This window comes from Heterodontus francisci, chromosome 34 (genome assembly GCF_036365525.1).
Source record: "Heterodontus francisci isolate sHetFra1 chromosome 34, sHetFra1.hap1, whole genome shotgun sequence".
Taxonomy (NCBI): domain Eukaryota; kingdom Metazoa; phylum Chordata; class Chondrichthyes; order Heterodontiformes; family Heterodontidae; genus Heterodontus; species Heterodontus francisci.
This window is the reverse complement of record NC_090404.1, coordinates 22,677,219-22,695,747: the sequence shown is the minus strand read 5'-3', so window position 1 is coordinate 22,695,747 and position 18,529 is coordinate 22,677,219. Positions and strand designations below refer to the sequence as shown.

At 44.6% G+C, this 18,529-nt stretch overlaps 1 protein-coding gene across 4 annotated transcripts in view; it reads right to left on the bottom strand.

The window, feature by feature from the left end:
- The window catches only part of LOC137349204 (zinc finger protein 214-like), a 101,920-nt gene extending 88,727 nt beyond the window's left edge, over positions 1-13,193 (bottom strand). The window contains exons 1-2 of one of the 4 annotated variants that reach the window (XR_010969286.1): positions 13,024-13,110; positions 5,270-10,524 (exon numbers count right to left, since the gene is read on the bottom strand). Coding sequence is in view for 3 of the 4 variants with exons in the window: in XM_068014640.1 (XP_067870741.1) it covers positions 9,320-10,045 (726 nt within the window). In the remaining variant the exon portion in view is untranslated. The other 3 variants (XM_068014640.1, XM_068014639.1, XM_068014641.1) reach the window with 3 other exon arrangements.
- Between the last annotated feature and the right edge of the window lie 5,336 nt (positions 13,194-18,529).

Genomic DNA, 18,529 nt, shown 5'->3' with positions numbered 1-18,529 from the left:
ACTGAGCAGATGAGATTCCAGTTCTGATGGATAAAGTCCCCACATTTCCATGTTTTTTTTTTTCTGTGGTGCAGGCGTCCTTGAATCTTTTCAGCTTCGACAATCGATTGAAGTCTCATCCACACACAGAAAAGTGTAGTTTCTCACCGTTGTGAATGGTGTAATTTTTTTTGAGGCTATGTATCTAGTTAAATCTCTTTTTACAATCAATGCATTGGAACACATTCACTTGAGTGTGTGCGCCTCGGTGCTTTTCCAGCCTCAGTGATGATTTAAACTTTTTCCCACAGGCCAAATAATGTAATGCTTCTCCTTCCATAATCAGAGGCCGATTATACATGAATGAAGTGATTCTGTAAGATCTTGATGAGCAATTTGGTTTGAGATTCCTGTCTGCAAATCCTCTCCTTGGAAGATCCTGTAAAACGAGTTTACAAAAGTCATTACTGTCAGTACAGGATAGAAATTTAGTACAGACAATAATAGTTTCTATGGAATATCTCTTCTTTTCTTATTCCCCTAAATCTATAAATCGCCGTACCACACACTCTTCCCCCTCTCTGCTCATTGTTCCAGATTCAGCACCCAGGCTCCTACTAATTCTTTTCTCCTCTCCAGATTCTCTCCCTTCCTGTTCGTAAAGTGGTGACTCAGGCTGTGGGTCAATCCCACTCGATGTTAATTTTACAAAACAATTTGGTTCACAACAACCAATCATCTTTCCTGACTTTATCAGTGGTTTTGAATGTACAGAAAGAGTCACCTTTTCCCAATTGTGCAGAAGAGAAAGTCCAGAGGTTAGTTCAGAGTTTCCTTCTCCCCAACAAGCTGTGTCCATCTGAGTTACATTGATACAGACTCACTCACTCAGTAAGTGATCCGATCTCACTGAACTATGACACAAGCTGTGTCTATCTGAGTTACATTGATACAGACTCACTCACTCGGTAAATGATCAGATCTCACTGAACTATGACACAAGCTGTGTCTATCTGAGTTACATTTATACAGACTCACTCACTCAGTAAATGATCAGATCTCACTGAACTATGACACAAGCTGTGTCTATCTGAGTTACATTTATACAGACTCACTCACTCAGTAAATGATCAGATCTCACTGAACTATGACACAAGAATGTTCTTCATCACCCTCAGGCAGACCGTACATTGCAGATCAAGTCCTTCTATCCACACCAGCCCTGCTGTATATGATCAGCAGAAAAGAGTTAAGATGTTACTGTGTGTAAATGTAAAACAAATGGGGACTGGTCAGGAAATGTCTGCAAATGACCGGTGAGCAGTAAACAGTGAGAAGGATGGTACCAGATCTCTGGAGAGTATTGACAGACTAGAGCAGTGGGTAGATGAAATTTAATGCAGAATACTGTAACGTAATGCATTTTGGAATGAAGAATGAGGGGAGGCAATATAAATGAAATAGAATAATTTTAAACAGTTTAAGCATCAGAGAGACCTAAGCGTGCCTGCACACAAATCTTTGAAGGTGGCAGGAGAAATTGAAAATGCTGCTTAAAAAGCAGAGCAGATCCTTAGCTTGTTAACAGAAGCCTAGAGTACAGAGGCAAGAAGATTCTGCGAAATCTTTATAAATCACTAGTTAGATCTCAGCTGGAGTATTGTATCCAGTTCTGGGCACCAGACTTTGGAAAAGAATCAAGGCCTTGGAGAGGGTGCAGAGGAGATTTGCTAGAATGATACCAGGGATGAGGAGTTTCAGTTTCCTGGAGAGGTTGGAGAATCTGGGATTGTTCTCCTGAGAGCAGAGAAGGTTAAGGGGAGATTTAATGTATGTGTTCAAAATGATGAGGGAATTGCATTGAGCAGGGAGGGAGACACTGTTTCCACTGGCAGGAGGGTCAGTAACCAGAGGACAGAGATTTAAAATAATTGGCCAATAATGCAGGTGGGAGGAGGTGAGGAGAAATGTTTTTAGGCAGTGAGTTGTTCTGATCTGGAATGCACTGCCTGAAAGGGTGGTGGAAGCAGACTCAATAATAACTTTCAAAAGGAAATGGGATAAAAACTTCAGAGGGGAAATTTTCCAAGGCTCTTGGGAAAGTGTAGCGGAATAGAACTAATTGGTTAGTACTTTCAGAAAGCCAGCACAGACATGATGGACCAAATGGCCTCCTTTTCTGCTGTATGATTATATGAAATGGTGACGATCAGGGAGCATCTGCATAAGAAGGATAAATGGAGAGAAGTCAGTGAGAGCCCATCACCAGAACTGGGAGATGTTACAATGGACAGGGAGGGCCAGGGGGAGAGAGAGCACGGACACACTGACAGAGTCAGCACATTCAAGGGAGGAGAGAGATGGGAACCAGTGAGTGTAGAACTGAACCCAGTCAGAGTCAGCACCTTCAGAGAAGGAAAGAGAGGGGGACCAGTAAGTATAGAACTGAACCCAACCAGACTTAGCTGTTATGCTCACAGAAGGAGCATGGATGAAAAATGAAGTGAACTGGAGCAGTTATGAACTATACAAAAAATGAACTGGTGAGTTAAACTCCAAAACATGGACACATTGCTGCAGATAAGATTGGGAAGGGGTCAGGTGACTCCCCTCCTGCAATACAAAATGCATCCGGGTTGTTGGAGACCAAAACCCATCATCACATCTGGTCCAGCCCTGGGAAGACATTAAAATGGGAAACAGGCAATTCAAAGCAAAACGGCTCCTATCTTCAACAATTAAGTTATCAAAGACCCTGGCAGAGAGGGAGACAGCGGATTCAAAAGCCAAAATAATAGGTGTGACCTAACACCATGGGATCATGATGAGCCACCTTCAAACCCCATTTTTAACAATGGTGCACATTCAAAGACATTGTATGAACCCGGCAGGGGAGAGTATTCTTTGGTAACATGACCAAAACCAAGCTAAGACATTTTTCTTAAAGAGACAAAGATAGAGAGAGACTGATACTACCAGTCAGAGAAGCTGTGAGGCCGACCAGCTAAGCAAAGGTGCCCGACCTGCAAAAACAGTTTCAAACCATCTTTCCACAACTGAGGCAAAAATAAATTGCAAGATGACTTTGAATTCCCCACCAGCAGATGCAAACCATTAGTCTGCAACACTTCAGTAAGTTCAAGACTACTAACATCCAGGCCTGCACCTTTGAAAAGACTTTCCTCCTGAGATGATTCAACAGGTTTTTGCAAAGGACAAAACTCTTACATCACTTAGGAATTTAAGTGCATCTTACCTTTTCCTTTCTATCTATCTACCTTTGTGTGTTTATGCGTGTGAATGAAGGTGGCGAACAATTCAGTTATTATGGAAAAAATAATTATCTTTCTTTAAACCTATGAGAAAACCTGTTGTCGGTCTGTTCATTTGACCCTTAAAACACTCAGGGGCTGAAACACTAGTTAGTCAGTTGGGAGATGAGAAGTGAAAGTTAGCTTCCCCATTTCCTACCTGTGCTCAGGGGACTGAGCATAATGTATCCAGGTTTGTTGATGATACACAGTTAGGTGGGAAAGTAAGCAGTGAGGACACAACAGACTGCAGAGGTTCTATTGCATACACAATAGACAAGTTGTGTGAGTGGGAAAGAACTTGGCAGATGGAATACAATGTGCCAAGTAGGAAGTCATCCATTTTGATAGGAAAAATAAAGAAAATAAATCAGGTTTTTAATGAAATGTTTGCTTTCAGAGAGACCTGGTGTCTTTGTACATGAATCACAGAAAATTAACATGCAGGTACAGCAAGCAATTAGAAAGGCAAAGGGATTGGGCTATAAGAGTAAAGAAGTCTTACAACAATTATACAGGACATTAGTGAGGCCCCCACCTGGAGTACTGTGTGCAGTTTTGGTCTCCTTACCTAAGGAGGGACAAACTTTCCCTTGAGGGAATGCAATAAATGTTCACTAGTCTGGTTCCTGGGATGAGGCGATTGCTCTATTTATTCACAGAATGTGGGCGTGACTGGAAAGGTCAGCATTTTTGCCCATTCCTAATTACCCTTGAGAAGGTGGCGGTAACCCATCTCCTCGATTGTAACCGTGTGGCTTGCTAGGCCGTTTCGTAGGGCAGTTAAGTCAACCGGATTTCTGTGGGTCTGGGATCACAGGTAGGCTAGATTGGGTAAGACCCACAGATTTCCTTCCCTAAAGGAAACTAGTGAACCAGGTGAGTTTTTCGGCAAATCCGGTAGTTTCATGGTCACCATCACTGATATGTTTTTTATATCCCAGACTTATTTAATTAATTGAGTTTAAATCCCTAAACTGCCGTGGTGGGATTTGAATTTGTGTCACTGCATCATTAGTCCAGGCCTCTGGATTACTAGTTCAGTAACATAACCACTATGCTACAGCACCCCCACTATGATCCATCTTCTATGAAGAGAGATTGAGTAGACTAGGCCCATATTCCCTGGAGTTTAGAAGAATGAGAGGTGATCTGACTGAAACATAATAAATTTTGAAGGGACTTGGCAGGGTAGATGCTGAGAAAATATTTCCCCTGTCTGGGGAATCTAGAACACCGGGTCACAGTCTCAGGATAAGGGGTCGGTCATTTAGGACTGAAATGAGGAGAAATTTCGTCACTGAAAGGGTTGTGAATCTTTGGAATTGTCTACCCCAGGGAGCTGTGGATGCTCAGTCATTGAGTGTATTTAAGACAGAGATTGATAGATTTTTGGGTACTGAGGGAATTAAGGGATATGGGGATAGTGCGGGAAGGTGGAGTTGAGGGAGAAGATCAGCCATGATCTTGGTGAATGGTAGAACAGGCTCGAAGGGCCAAATGGACTCCCCTAGCTCCTGTTTCTTATGTTCATTAAACCTCAGTCTGGTTCCTCTCAAGCTGCTGAGTGAGTGAATTAAATCTTTCTTGACAAATCACCAAGATACCAGACTACACGCCATGCCTGAAACATCCTTTATTGGTTACAAATCACAACTTAGTTAAATCTGGGCACACAGACACTTTATAGACATGTATAAACACATAGAAATGTAATCGGAGTTATCCAGTAGTTCAGCACTAATAGGGAGAATATTTCACAAAACAAGTAACAAATGCACGGGTGAGAGTGGCCAAAGACCAAAAGGTCTAAAAATTAGTGGCCAAAGACAAAAATGTCTGATTTTTTTTGGACAAGGAATCATGTATTTATAGCACTGTTATTGAAGCAAACTAATTGAGTAACAGCGATTTCACACAATTTTGCATATTTGATGAATAAAATTGCACTATACTCAATACAATTTCATGAGACTTACCTGACAGCTGATAATTGGTTTTACTGAATTTCACATGCTCTGCTTCTGCCTATTTATAGCTTGCTCATGTAAAAGATGTTCTGCGAAGATGTGTCAACTTCAATGGAAAGCAATATATACATAAGCATACCAGATGGCACAGATAGTAAGCAATGTGACAAAATCAATAGTGATATCAAGTTGTAAAGAGTAAATATTAAAGAGACATTGACAATGCAGAAACTTTAACATAAGTGGAGTCATTTTCTTATTTTATACTGTGACATAATCACCTGAACAAAGCAGAAAGCAAAACCAGGTAGGGAGGATTGTATACCAGTTATGCAGCCTGTCCAATTTGCTGTCCATTAACTTAAATGGACAGGAATATCACATACATTCTGTTAGGAGAATGTGATACTCCCGACCCAATTTTCTTTTAGACAATTATTCACCTCCAAGCGAAAAAAGAGGAAACTAACCTTAACTTTAGCAAATGTGATGCCTCTACAGATAGAATGTTTGTTTTTAAATATCATGACTCACAGTAGATGTTATAATTTAAGATAATGAGCCACGTTATAAAAATTCTCAACTAAATTAACCTCATTATAATCTTAAATGAAAGCTAAATAAAAATGTGGTTTTCCTCTTCAAAGGGTCCAAATATCAAGCCACATAAAAATTGCTCCAGATCTTGCTAGCAACAGTAGAAAAGTAATGGGACTAGTGTTGTACCTCCAGGAAGAAAATCCTGCACTCTGGGTCCGACTACCTCGTGGGACATCCTGCCCCATGTGCCCAAAGATCTGTAGGTTGAGAATCAGCCTGTTCAGTCACCTGACGGCCCATGGCAGAAACTCGAGACATTGAGTAGACGTCATCTTCGAAAGGAGGGACAGCCGATGACGACCTCTACAGTAACACGTTTGAACTTCTGTTGCATCATCCCCAAATCAGGCTCAAAAGTTTGGGAATGGCCCTGTGACAATGCAGCAGGTCCAATGGACAGCTGTATATCCCAACAGTGATGAACACTTCTGGCTCCTGTTCTACTGCATCAATTGGTGCAGTGGCAGCTGCATTTAACAGCAAGGTGAGCTGAAAATCAGAACTATTGTGTTGGCTTGGAGAAAGGCAGCACTCTGTATTTACATATTCATACATGTACACAGTATTGTGCTATCAGCCTCAGAAGCCCAGTGACCATTCAGCGTAACTGCAGAGAGCTCACATGCTAGTTCCTCTGCAGCCAATGCACAGCACTTGTGGTCCAGGACAGCCTTTTCCAGATAATCATAAGCAATTTCAAACCACACATTGAAGAAATAAGAGCAAAATACTGCAGATGTTGACCTGAAACACTAACTTTGCTTCTCTCTCCACAGATGCTGCCAGACCTGCTGAGTATTTCCAGCACTTTTTGGTTTTATTATCACACATTGAAGAAAGATGGCCAGAGTTATACTCCTTGTCTTGCATCACGATGTTGCAAAAGACGGCTTTGCACTGACTCAAGGTTTACAGTGTGACTGGGGCAGTAGACAGTGAAAGTGGAGATGAACAATGAATGGAATTCAGCCATACACCTGAACAAACCGATAAGTGGAAATTCCAGATCATTTCAGTTGCTGCAAAGTACAGGATATATTACGTTTATACAGTTCATGCTCACTGCAGGATATTCACCTGCAGTAACCAGTTTGCGCAGCGTTTTCAGAAATTACTTCAGACACACACTGCTGTGTAAATGGAATCAAGTTTCAAATTCCTATTGACAGACCAATGTTTTTGCTGCAGACCAGCGACTTGCCGGCTACTGATCCTGCACCATTAATTTTAAACCATGTCAAATGAGCTGTGTCAGTTCTCGGGTGGTCTCTGCTAAGATCATAAGAACTAGCAGCAGGAGTAGGCCGTCCGGCCCCTCGAGCCTGCTCCGCCATTCAATAAGATCATGGTTGATCTTTTCGTGGACTCAGATCCACTTACCCGCGCTCCCACCGTATCCCTTAATTCCTTTATTGTTCAAAAAGATATCTACCTTAGCTTTAAAGACGTTTACTGAAGAAGCGTCAACTACTTCACTGGGCAAGGAATTCCATAAGTTAACAACCCTCTGGGTGAAGAAGTTCCTTCTTAATTCAGTCCTAAATCTGCTCCCTCTAATCTTGAGGCTATGCCCTCTTGTCCTAGCTTCACCTGCCAGTGGAAACATCCTCTCTACTTGTATCTTATCTATTCCCTTCATGATTTTATATGTTTCTATAAGATCCCCCCTCATTCTTCTGAACTCCAATGAATATAATCCCAATCTACTCAGTCTCTCCTCATAAGCTAACCCCCCTCAACTCCGGAATCAACCTAGTGAACCTCCTCTGCACCCTCTCCAGTGCCAGTATATCCTTTCTCAAGTAAGGAGACCAAAACTGCACACAGTACTCCAGGTGCGGCCTCACCAGTACCTTATACAGCTGCAACATAACCTCTCTGCTTTTAAACTCAATCCCTTTAGCAATGAAGGACAAAATTCCATTTGCCTTCCTAATTACTTGCTGTACCTGCAGACCAACCTTCTGCAATTCATGCACAAGGACACCTAGGTCCCTCTGCATAGCAGCATGCTGCAACTTTTTACCATTCAAGTAATAATCCTTTTTACTGTTACTCCTACCTACATTTATTAACATTGTATTCCATCTGCCAGACCTTTGCCCACTCACTCAATGTATCTCTGTTCCTCTGCAAAGTTTCACAGTCATCAGCACACTTTGCTCTGCCACTCATCTTAGTGTCATCTACAAACTTCGACACCCTACACGTGGTCCCCAACTCCAAATCATCTATATAAATTGTAAATAATTGTGGTCCCAACACCGATCCCTGAGGCACACCACTAGTGACTGATTGCCAACCAGAATAGCACTCATTTATCCCCACTCTCTGCTTCCTGTTAGTCAACCATTCCTCTATCCATGCTAATACTTTACCCCTAACGCCATGCATCCTTATCTTATGCAGCAGCCTCTTATGCAGCACCTTGTCAAAGGCCTTTTGGAAATCTAGGTACACCACATCCACTGGGTCCCCATTGTCCACCTTGCTCATAATGTCATCATAGAATTCCAAAAGATTTGTCAAGCATGACCTGCCCTTCATGAACCCATGCTGCGTCTGCCCAACGGGACAATTTCTATCGAGGTGCCCTGCCATTTCTTCCTTGATAATAGACTCAAGCATCTTCCCCACTACAGAGGTTAAGCTAACCGGTCTATAATTCCCCATCTTTTGTCTACCTCCCTTTTTAAACAGTGGCGTCACATCTGCTGTTTTCCAATCAGCTGGGACTACCCGAGTCCAGCGAATTTTGGAAAATTACCGTCAGTGCACCTGCTATTTCTCCCGCCATCTCTTTCAGTACCCTGGGATGCATTCCATCAGGGCCAGGAGACTTATCAATCCTTAGTTCCATTAGCTTGCCCAACACTACCTCTTCCGTAATAATGATTGTTTCCAGGTCCTCACCTACGTTCGTCTCTTTGTCAATTACTGGCATGTTATTAATGCCCTCCACTGTGAAGACCAATACAAAATACCTGTTCAATGCCTCAGCCATTTCATCATATCCCATAACTAAATTCCCCTTCTCATCCTCTCAAGGACCAAACGTTGGGAATTGGTCTCTGTATAGACACACCTTTTTGGCCATTTACAGAAGACTGATACACTGAAGTTGTGAAGGAGCATGCAGGTTTACCCAATTGCTTTCCTGGTTGAAGTTCATTTCCACTGAGGTGGAAGACTATAAAAAATAAAGACGACTTATAAACAAGTAGAAAAACCACAGTGCAGCTTTGTGGTTGTCCGGCTACAAAAAAATCGGAACTAACAGTACAAATCCTTTTTTTAAAAGCTGGCTTTTTGGTTAAGATCGGAAATGGAGCAGCCAATGGTGGAGTTCCGAAACCCCAATGTTGGAAATCTGTTATTTGGTGGAAATTTCTCATCCCTGAAGTACTTGTGAGCTCACTGGTGCTTCAGCAGGTTGGATGACTGACTCAATACCCAACCTCACTTTGAGAAGGTGAATGGCCTCTCCCCGGTGTGAACTCGCTGGTGTCTCAGCAGGTCAGATGAAGTAGTGAATCCCTTCCCACACTCTGAGCAGGTGAACGGCCTCTCCCTAGTGTGAACTCGCTGGTGTGACAGCAAGAGGAATGACCGAGTGAATCCTTTTCCACACTCGGAGCACGTGAATGGCCTCTCCCCAGTGTGAATGCGCAGATGTTTCAGTAGGGTGGATGACTGAGTGAATGCCTTCCCACACTCTGAGCAGGTGAACGGCCTCTCCCCCGTGTGAACTCGCTGGTGTGTCAGCAGGAGAAATGACCGAGTGAATCCCTTCCCACACTCTGAGCAGGTGAATGGCCTCTCCCCAGTGTGAATGTGCTGGTGTGTTCGCAGGTCGGTTGAAGTACTGAATCCCTTACCACACTCTAAGCAGGTGAATGGCCTCTCCCCAGTGTGAACTCGTTGGTGTGTCAGCAGGTGGGATGATTGAGTGAATCCCTTCCCACACTCTGAGCAGATAAACGGCCTCTCCCCAGTGTGAACTCGCTGGTGTTTCAGCAGGTTGGATGAAGTAGTAAATCCCTTCCCACACTCTGAGCAGGTGAAAGACCTCTCCTCAGTGTGTGCATGCTCGTGTACAGTGAGTTCAGATGATCGCCTGAACTCAGTCCCACAGTGAGAGCATCTGAATAGTCTCTTGACAGCATGAACACGTTGATGAGACATCAGTTCAGCAGAACTTTTATAGCAATCCCCACAGAATGGACATTTAAAAGGTCTCTCCCCAGTGTGAACTCGCTGATGTGTCAGCAAGTGGGATGACTGAATGAATCCCTTTCCACAATCTGAGCAGGGGAATGGCTCTCCCCGTGTGAACTCGTTGGTGTTTCAGCAGATCAGATGAAGTAGTGAATCCCTTCCCATATAAGGAGCAGTTCAATTGGATAATTCATTCCGTTTCCAGTCCCCATATTTTCATGTGATTCTACTCTGTGTGACTGCGCTTGTGTTTCGACAGGCCAGATGATCAGCTGAAATCTCGTTCACACACAGAACACATGCACAGTTTTTCTGCACTGTGATTGAGATTTTTCCTTTCACGTTCAAAATTGAGTGATATTCGGGTTACGATACATTGGGTGACTCCTTCAGATCCTGACGTTTACTTTGCTGCAACTGGCTGCAATTCCTCCCCTGCTAAAACCCTGTGAAATTGATTGAAAACAGAAAAAAGTGAGAGAACTCACAAAAACACAAAGGAAGGTTGTGAAATGGAATCTGGTAATACTGCAATGCGAGGATGGAGAGAGAGAGAGAGCAAGCGCAAGTGAGAGCAAGAGCTAGAGGCAGGGAGAGGAGAAGTATTTTACATATCTACATCTTGACCAGAACGTTGACAGAACCTCCTAAACCTCCAACTTCCATCACCTAGAAGGACCAGTGTAGCAGGTGTATGTGAACACCATCATTTCCAAGTTCCCCTCCAAGTCACACACCATCATGAGTTGTCTGACATCCAGTACTGGATGAACAGAAATTTCCTCCAATTAAAAATTGGGAAGTCTGAAGCCATTGTCTTCAGTTCCTGTTACAAACTCCTCTCCCTAGCCACTAACTCTATCCCTCTCCCTGACAACTGCCTGAAGCTAAACCAGACGGTTCATAACCTTGGTGTCATATTTGACCCCGAGATGAGCTTCCGACAGCATATCGGCACCATCACTCAGACCGCCTATTTCCACCTCAGTAACATCCCCCGACTTTGCCACTGCCTCAGCTCATCTGCCTCTGAAACTTACATCCATGTATTTGTTACCTCTCAACTTGACTATTCTAACACACTCCTGGTCGGCCTCCCACATTCTACCCTCCGTAAACTTGAGATCATCCAAAACTCTGCTGCCTGTGTCCTTACTCGAACCAAGTCCTGTTCACCCATCACCATTGTGCTCGCTGGGCTACACAGGCCCCAAGTTAAGCATCATCTCAATTTCAAAATCCTCATCCTTGTTTTCATATCCCTCCATTCCCTCACCCCTCACTATCTCTAAAATCTCCTCCAGCCCTACAACCCTCCGAGAGATCAGGGATCATCTAATCTGGCATCTCGAGTATCCCTGATTTTCATTGCTCCACCACCGGTGGCCGTGCCTTCAGCTGTCAAGGCAATAATTTTTGGAAATCCCTCCCTAATCCTCTCCACCCCTCGACCTCACCTTTCATGCTGCAGACACTTCTGAAAACCCACCTTTTCGATCAAGCTTTTGGTCACCTGCCCTAAAATTTCCTTATATGGCTCAGTACCATTCCTATGAAACACCTTGCAATATATCATAACATTAAAGGTGCTACATAAATACAAGTTGTTGTTAAGTTGGACATATATCACCGTTGCTTCATCATCACTGGGTGAAAATCCTGTAACTCCTTCCCTAACACCATTGTGGGAGCACCTTCACCACACGGACTGCAGCGGTTCAAGAAGAAGGCCCAGCATCACCTTCTCAATGGGCAACTGGGGATCGGTAATATATGCTGGTCTGGCTAGTGACACCCATATCCCCAGAATGAAGAAACAAAATCAGTTTATGTAAAATGGATTAAATGCAAATCCAAAAATACTGTTACTAAAACAATACACTTACATTGAGTGATGGGTGTCTGTTTAGCAACCTTATCTCCCCTGGAATCCATCTCCCTTGACAATCTCACATTGGAAATTGCTGGACCCGACTGGGCTAAAAAGTACTCAGGATTAAACCCAGACGCTGTGCCTCCATCTCCAGCTCAAACTGATGCAACAAAAAGACCTACACAGGTCAGGGACTGACTGCCACATCCAACATGTACCCCAATCCAAACTGATTCTTCATTGGCCAGTCTCTATTCCTCGAATCAGTTCTGTGAGCAACGCGTGTATTAAAATAAAATGCTGTGGATGCTGCAAATCTGAAATAGGAGAAAATGCTGGAAATACTCAAGCAGGTCAGGCAGCATCTCCGGAGAGAGAATCAGAGTTAAAGGTTCAGACGCATCAAGCCACCAGAGCCTGCAGCTTGTAACACGGAGTGGGAGTAGGAGGAAGAATGAGGAGAGGCAATACAGTCCAACACTCACAGCAACCTACAATCCACCGACATTACCGGGCTAGGGAGACAGAGTTTAGAAACACTCAGCAACACGACTCCAGTAAAACAGCCCAAGAGGAAAAGGGGGAGCAGTGTGTGTACCTGCCCTGATATCCCCCTCCCCGGGCCTGTCAGTCAAACCTCCCCACTCCTCCCAGTCCACAGCTCAGCCTATCAGCTTCCTGCACCTTGAGCCAGCCCTGCCCAGGTGTGGCCCAGTCCAAGGGGAGTCTTTGTGGAACCAGGGAGTGGGGGAGGGGGGACCTCCTGCCCTGTGCTGTGTCCCAAATGGTTCCTCCCTCCCTCCCCCAGGCCCCTTTATAACTGAGCTCAGTTTCCTTTAAAGTTTTGTCCTTTGATGTTACACTTTATTAATCTTTAATTCCTCCAAAAGAGCTGGAAATCTGGCGGCCGTTAACCCCGGGCCTGTCACCGGGAGAAGCCCCGCAGCTGCCGCCCCGCTCGGTGCAAACACTGGACCGGGAGCTTCTTACTGGGGGTGTTGAGGCCGACACCGCGTGCTTCTGAAGCCTCCCTGCCCACCCGCCGGCTCCATCGCTTCCCTCAGCCGCTTACCGACTGAAAAGCGTCCGTTCACCATCACCATTCGCACTGCCTATGCTCTAAACTCTGCACCACAATCCGCCTGCGCGCACGGTCCTTACCGCTCACGCCAGCGACCTCTGACCTGACAGCTCACAATGTACGGTTGATTGATGGCAGCTCCGGACCAATAGCAAGAGGGTGCGGAACTGTGTGTCCGTGGGCCACCCGCCCACAACATGCCGCGGGCCCCGCCCCTCACTCGTTTCGTCACTGGGAGGTCCCCTCACCCGCACGGTCCTCCAGCCCCGCCTCCTCTTGGTTCGGACTTGCCGTCCATTCGTTGGGTGGACAGGCAGTGTGATCTGAGCATGCGCGGCCGGCAAGGTCTAAGGCAGAGAGCGCGGTTCAATCAAGTGAGGGGGGCGGGTTAATAAAGCCCGGGGCTCGCAGGCTGCAGACACACCGAGTGCGGAGCCAGGAGACAATCTAAACAGCGAGATCACAACAAACAACCAGCCGCGGCTTCCACCCGGCCCGAATCTCAACAAACCCAGGAGAGGCAGCGTCTCCAAATGGAGGAGAAATGGAGACTGGTCAGGGAGCGTCTTCAAATGGAGGAGAAATGGATACTGGTCACTGCCTCAAAGGGTGGTCGAACTGGAACTCTCATCTTGGATTTTCAATTGAGGTTCCGTAATCTACGAAGCTTCAGCCCAAGAGCTGGAAAGTTGGATTGGGCTGGATAACTGTTAACGCCCAGCGCTGCTGAATGGCCTTCTTCTGTGCCATAACTTTTCTATGTTTCTATTATGATAGTTATGGTTTGTTTCTGCTGATGTGAATAATCCCTATAAACTGGGCTGGCATTTAATATTTTTGGTAAATGTCAAATAAATCAGTTTTGTGGTAAACACATCCTTGTAGATTTTTGTCTTTCCCACCTCAGGGGAGATGGTGGTGATGGTAATGTGACTTGATTAGTTGTCTACAGGTCCAGGCTAATGTCCTAGGGACACATGTTCAAGTCCTACCATAGCACCACGTAGAATTTAAATACAATGAATTAGTAAGTTCAATTAAATTAATAAGAATTTGGAATTGAAAGCTAGTCTCATCACTACTGATTACTCATCAGTAATTTTGTTTGACATTTCAGTAATGATGCTGTGAAACTATCAATTGTCATGAAAACCCATTTGGTTCACAAATGTCCTTTTATGGAGAAGGAAATCTGCTGTCCTTGCCTGGTCTGGCCAACATGTAATGCCAGACCCATAGAAATGTGGTTTACTCTTAATTTCCCTTTGAAATGGCCAGGCAAGCCACTCAGGGCAAGGACAATTAGGGATGGGAAACAAATGCTATCCTGCTAGTCACACCCACATCCCATGATACAACTTTAGCAGTTCTTCCAACCTCAAGCAACATGCCTGTAGCCAGAGAAGAATGGAAAATAATGGTCAGAGCCTCTGCTACTTCCTCTGTTGCTTCTCTTAGCAGTTGGGACATATTTTATCCAGGCCTGGTGATTTCGCTACTGTGTTTGAAACAAAGCTGATTTATTTGGCATATATCCAGAATATCAAATTCTAGTCCAGTTACAGGGGTTAACAACATCAGCAGAAACATACACTAACTGTCAGATGGAAGATGGTTCAGTCCTAACAATGGCACAGTTATTGCAGACAGGGGAAAACAAGCCATGTTTATGCAATCTAGCCTCATAATTTAACCCTTTAAGCTCCAGCATCTGTGGGACTGGGCTCTGTCACAAAACAATGGCCTCAGGAGAGTATTAATTCATTAAAAAAAATAAGACAGTACGCTGCATTTTACGCAGCCTCAGCGGGTCGGATGGTGGCGTGGAGCCGGCGTAAAATTGAGCAGGATACTCTGGAGGCCTACTCACCCCGCTCTCACATCTGGTCAACTTTATGATGGTCGGGCGGGAGGGGAAATGACCCGCCCACCCGAGGCCAATCAAGGCCTTTAAGTGGCCACTTAAAGGCCCACGCCCGCCTCCACTGGTGTTTTACCCATGGAAAGCAGGTGTACTGGGGACATGAAAGGCCGCCCAGCGATAGCTGCCGGCCTTTCCGCGCGCAAGGGGGGTTGCCATGGCAGTCGGGCAAGGGTGCCTGATTGAGGGTTGCTTCCGCCTCCCAACCCACCCCCGGGATCCAAGACACCCCCTCCCCCCAAACGACCACCCTAGCCTCACCAGGGCACGACTGATCTCCCTGGTGAGGCATGCCCAACTAACCTTCCCTCCTGGCTCCATGTTGTTGGCTGGGCTGCAGTCCCAGCAGTGGCCACCGCTCCCAGTGGCGCTGCTGGGACTAAGAGCTGCCTTTCCGCTGATTGGCTGGCAGCTCACTGAGACAGGATTTCCTCCCTCAAGCTGGTGGAAGTTCCGCCTTCGGACAATTAAAGCCCAGGGACCATAAAACGCGGGACAGATCCCTGAGCTAGGCAGAAGCAGGCTCGCCACTGACTTTTATGTCGGTGACAAATTCCCGTCTGCCTAAGGTAAAATCCAGCCCATTGGGTGGGTGCTCAGCATTTTATAAATTATGCAAGAATAATACTCCATATATAGTCGAGAAGCAGAACAGTAAAGAGGTGTAAGGTTCTAGTGAGTACCTTGTCTTATTAATTAGCAGGATTGAGAGTACAGTTTCAGCAACTTTAATTCCACGTTAGAAAATATAAGCTAAGCTGTTTCCCTGTCCTGTACCATATCTTATATTGATCCGTCAATCAGAGTTAACATGCAACTCCCACGTGTCCACAGTCACTTACATGAGGTCAGTCCACTGGATGGAACCTCGGGCACCCTGAGCTTGATCTCCAGTGTCTCCAGTCCTGACTGCCCCCTTACATCAGTATCCCCTCACTTTTATATCCTGTAGTGATCCAGCTCTGGCACCTGACTCTTTGTCTTCTTTGCTGGGTTTTGGCAGGAAAAGACAGCTGGAATTTCTCTATTCTGTGATTTGCAAGGACACCATCACTGGTCCCAGCAATTACTTTTCTTCAGTCATTTTCTCATTATTCCTAGACTACCCTGCCTACTGTTAATGCTGTTATTTCTTATAGTTTCACAATTATAGGTATAAACATCACACATAATAATCTAATATATTCTATTACTCACTTTGGTTTCAGTTTATATTGTGGTTAATAACAGACAAACCCTGTCCTTTCCCCTGATCTGATTAGACTTTCCAATAAGCCGATTCTGTGGGATGAAGTGTCATATCACTGTTGCCATGGCGACCTGTCTGCAGTGAAGCACCGCTTTGAATTTCCAACTCCATCCCATAATACACATTATATCAGACATTTGATGTCAATATATTTTGAACACACGATGTTAATATCTCAAAACCTACAAGATGTTCAGATACACAAAACATGTTCCAAAGCATTTTACAGCCAATGAAGTACATTGGAAGTCTTGTCATTGTTGTAATGTAGGAAACACAGCAGCCAATTTGCACACAGCAAGATCCCACAAACAGCAATGTCATAATGACCAGATCACCTGTTTTACTGATGTTGAAGGGGGGGATAAATATAGGCCAGAACACAGAGGATAACTCCTCGGGCTCCTCTTTGAAATAGTGCCACAGAATCTTTTACATCCACTAGAGGGGGGAGACGGGGGCCTCGGTTTAATCTTTTATCTGAAAGATGGCACCTACGCCTTTGCAGTACACCCTCAGTACTGCACTAGAGTGTCAGTGTTAATGACAAGTGGGAGATGGTGGAGGTGACTTCCACTATTCACCTCTCAACTGACTGCAGACAGTGTGTAGTACGTCATGTTTTAGTCCCTGTCTGTTTATTTGACCACCAAAATACTCAAACGACAGGTTTTCTCGTAGGTTAAAATTAACTATTTATTAAACAGTACTGGCAAATATTCACAAGCTGACCCACTCACTCATGCACACACAAATACACACACACACACAAAGATAGATATTAGCGAATAGCATGCATTTCAGTCCAATTGTTGATCAAAAAAAAAGCTCACTTTGAAACCTTCTTGGTTTGTTGGGATCTAAATCCAATTATAAAGAAATTAAAAGAACCAGGTCTCTTGTACAATAAGGTACAGTCTATACCATTGTAATGGCATTAGAGGTTGCAGCAGAGTTTTGGAGAAATGAGAATGTTTCCCTGAGTGACTTGATAACTTTAACTAAGAACAAATCAAAAGAATTGGCAGCGGAATTGGGGTTGAAATTGAAATTAGGTGCCAAAAAAGCAGGCAGAATTGACATAATAGCCGAACATCTGTAATTAGTTGAAGAAAATGATGATTATGATGAAGGGGTCTACGAGGAACAAGAAGGTAGCATATCCGAGAGTGATGCAGTGGTATTGGCTAGGATTCAATTAGAAACGAAGAAACTTGAGGTTGAAAGGGAATTAAAAAAACTTGAATTGGAAAAAGAGGAAAGGGAAAAAGAAAAAGCAATAGTAATAAGAAAACCTAAACAAGAGAAAGAAACAGCAATAGCATTTGAAAGACTTAAGCTTGAATTCCAGAAAGAAGAAAGGGAGAAAGAGAGGGAATTTAAGTTAAAAGAGCTGGAACTAAGACAAAAGGGTGGTCTTGAATCCAGGGAAAATTCAGGTCAGGAAGAACCTGAATTTAGATCAGGATCCAGCGAAAAGTTGTTTAAATTTATACAAGCTCTTTCTAAGTTCGAGGAAAGGGACATATTTTTCATATCAGAATCACAGAATAATACAGTGCAGGAGAGGCTTTTCGGCCCATCGAGTCTGCACCGATGCGTTAAAGACAGCTGACCTGTCTACCTAATCCCATTTGCCAGCACTTGGCCCATAGCCTTGAATGTTATGACGTGCCAAGTGCTCATCCAGGTACTTTTTAAAGGATGTGAGGCAACCCGCCTCTACCACCCTCCCAGGCAGGGCATTCCAGACCGTCACCACCCTCGGGGTAAAAACGTTCTTCCTCAAATCCCCCTTAAACCTCCTGCCCCTCACCTTAAACTCGTGACCCCTCGTAACTGACCCTTCAACTAAGGGGAACAGCTGCTCCTTATTAACCCTGTCCATGCCCCTCATAATCTTGTACACCTCGATCAGGTCACCCCTCAGTCTTCTCTGCTCCAGCGAAAACAACCCAAGCCTATCCAACCTCTCTTCATAGCTTAAATGTTCCATCCCAGGCAACATCCTGGTGAATCGCCTCTGCACCCCCTCCAGTGCAATCACATCCTTCCCATAATGTGGCGACCAGAATTGCACACAGTACTCCAGCTGTGGCCTTACCAAAGTTCCATACAACTCCAACATGACCTCCCTGCTTTTGTAATCTGTGCCTCGTGTCCCATATGCCTTTTTCACCACCTTATTAACCTGCCCTTCCGCCTTCAGAGATCTATGGACAAACACGCCAAGGTCCCTTTGTTCCTCGGAACTTCCCAGTGTCAGGCCATTCATTGAATACTTCCGTGTCACATTACTCCTTCCAAAGTGTATTACCTCACACTTT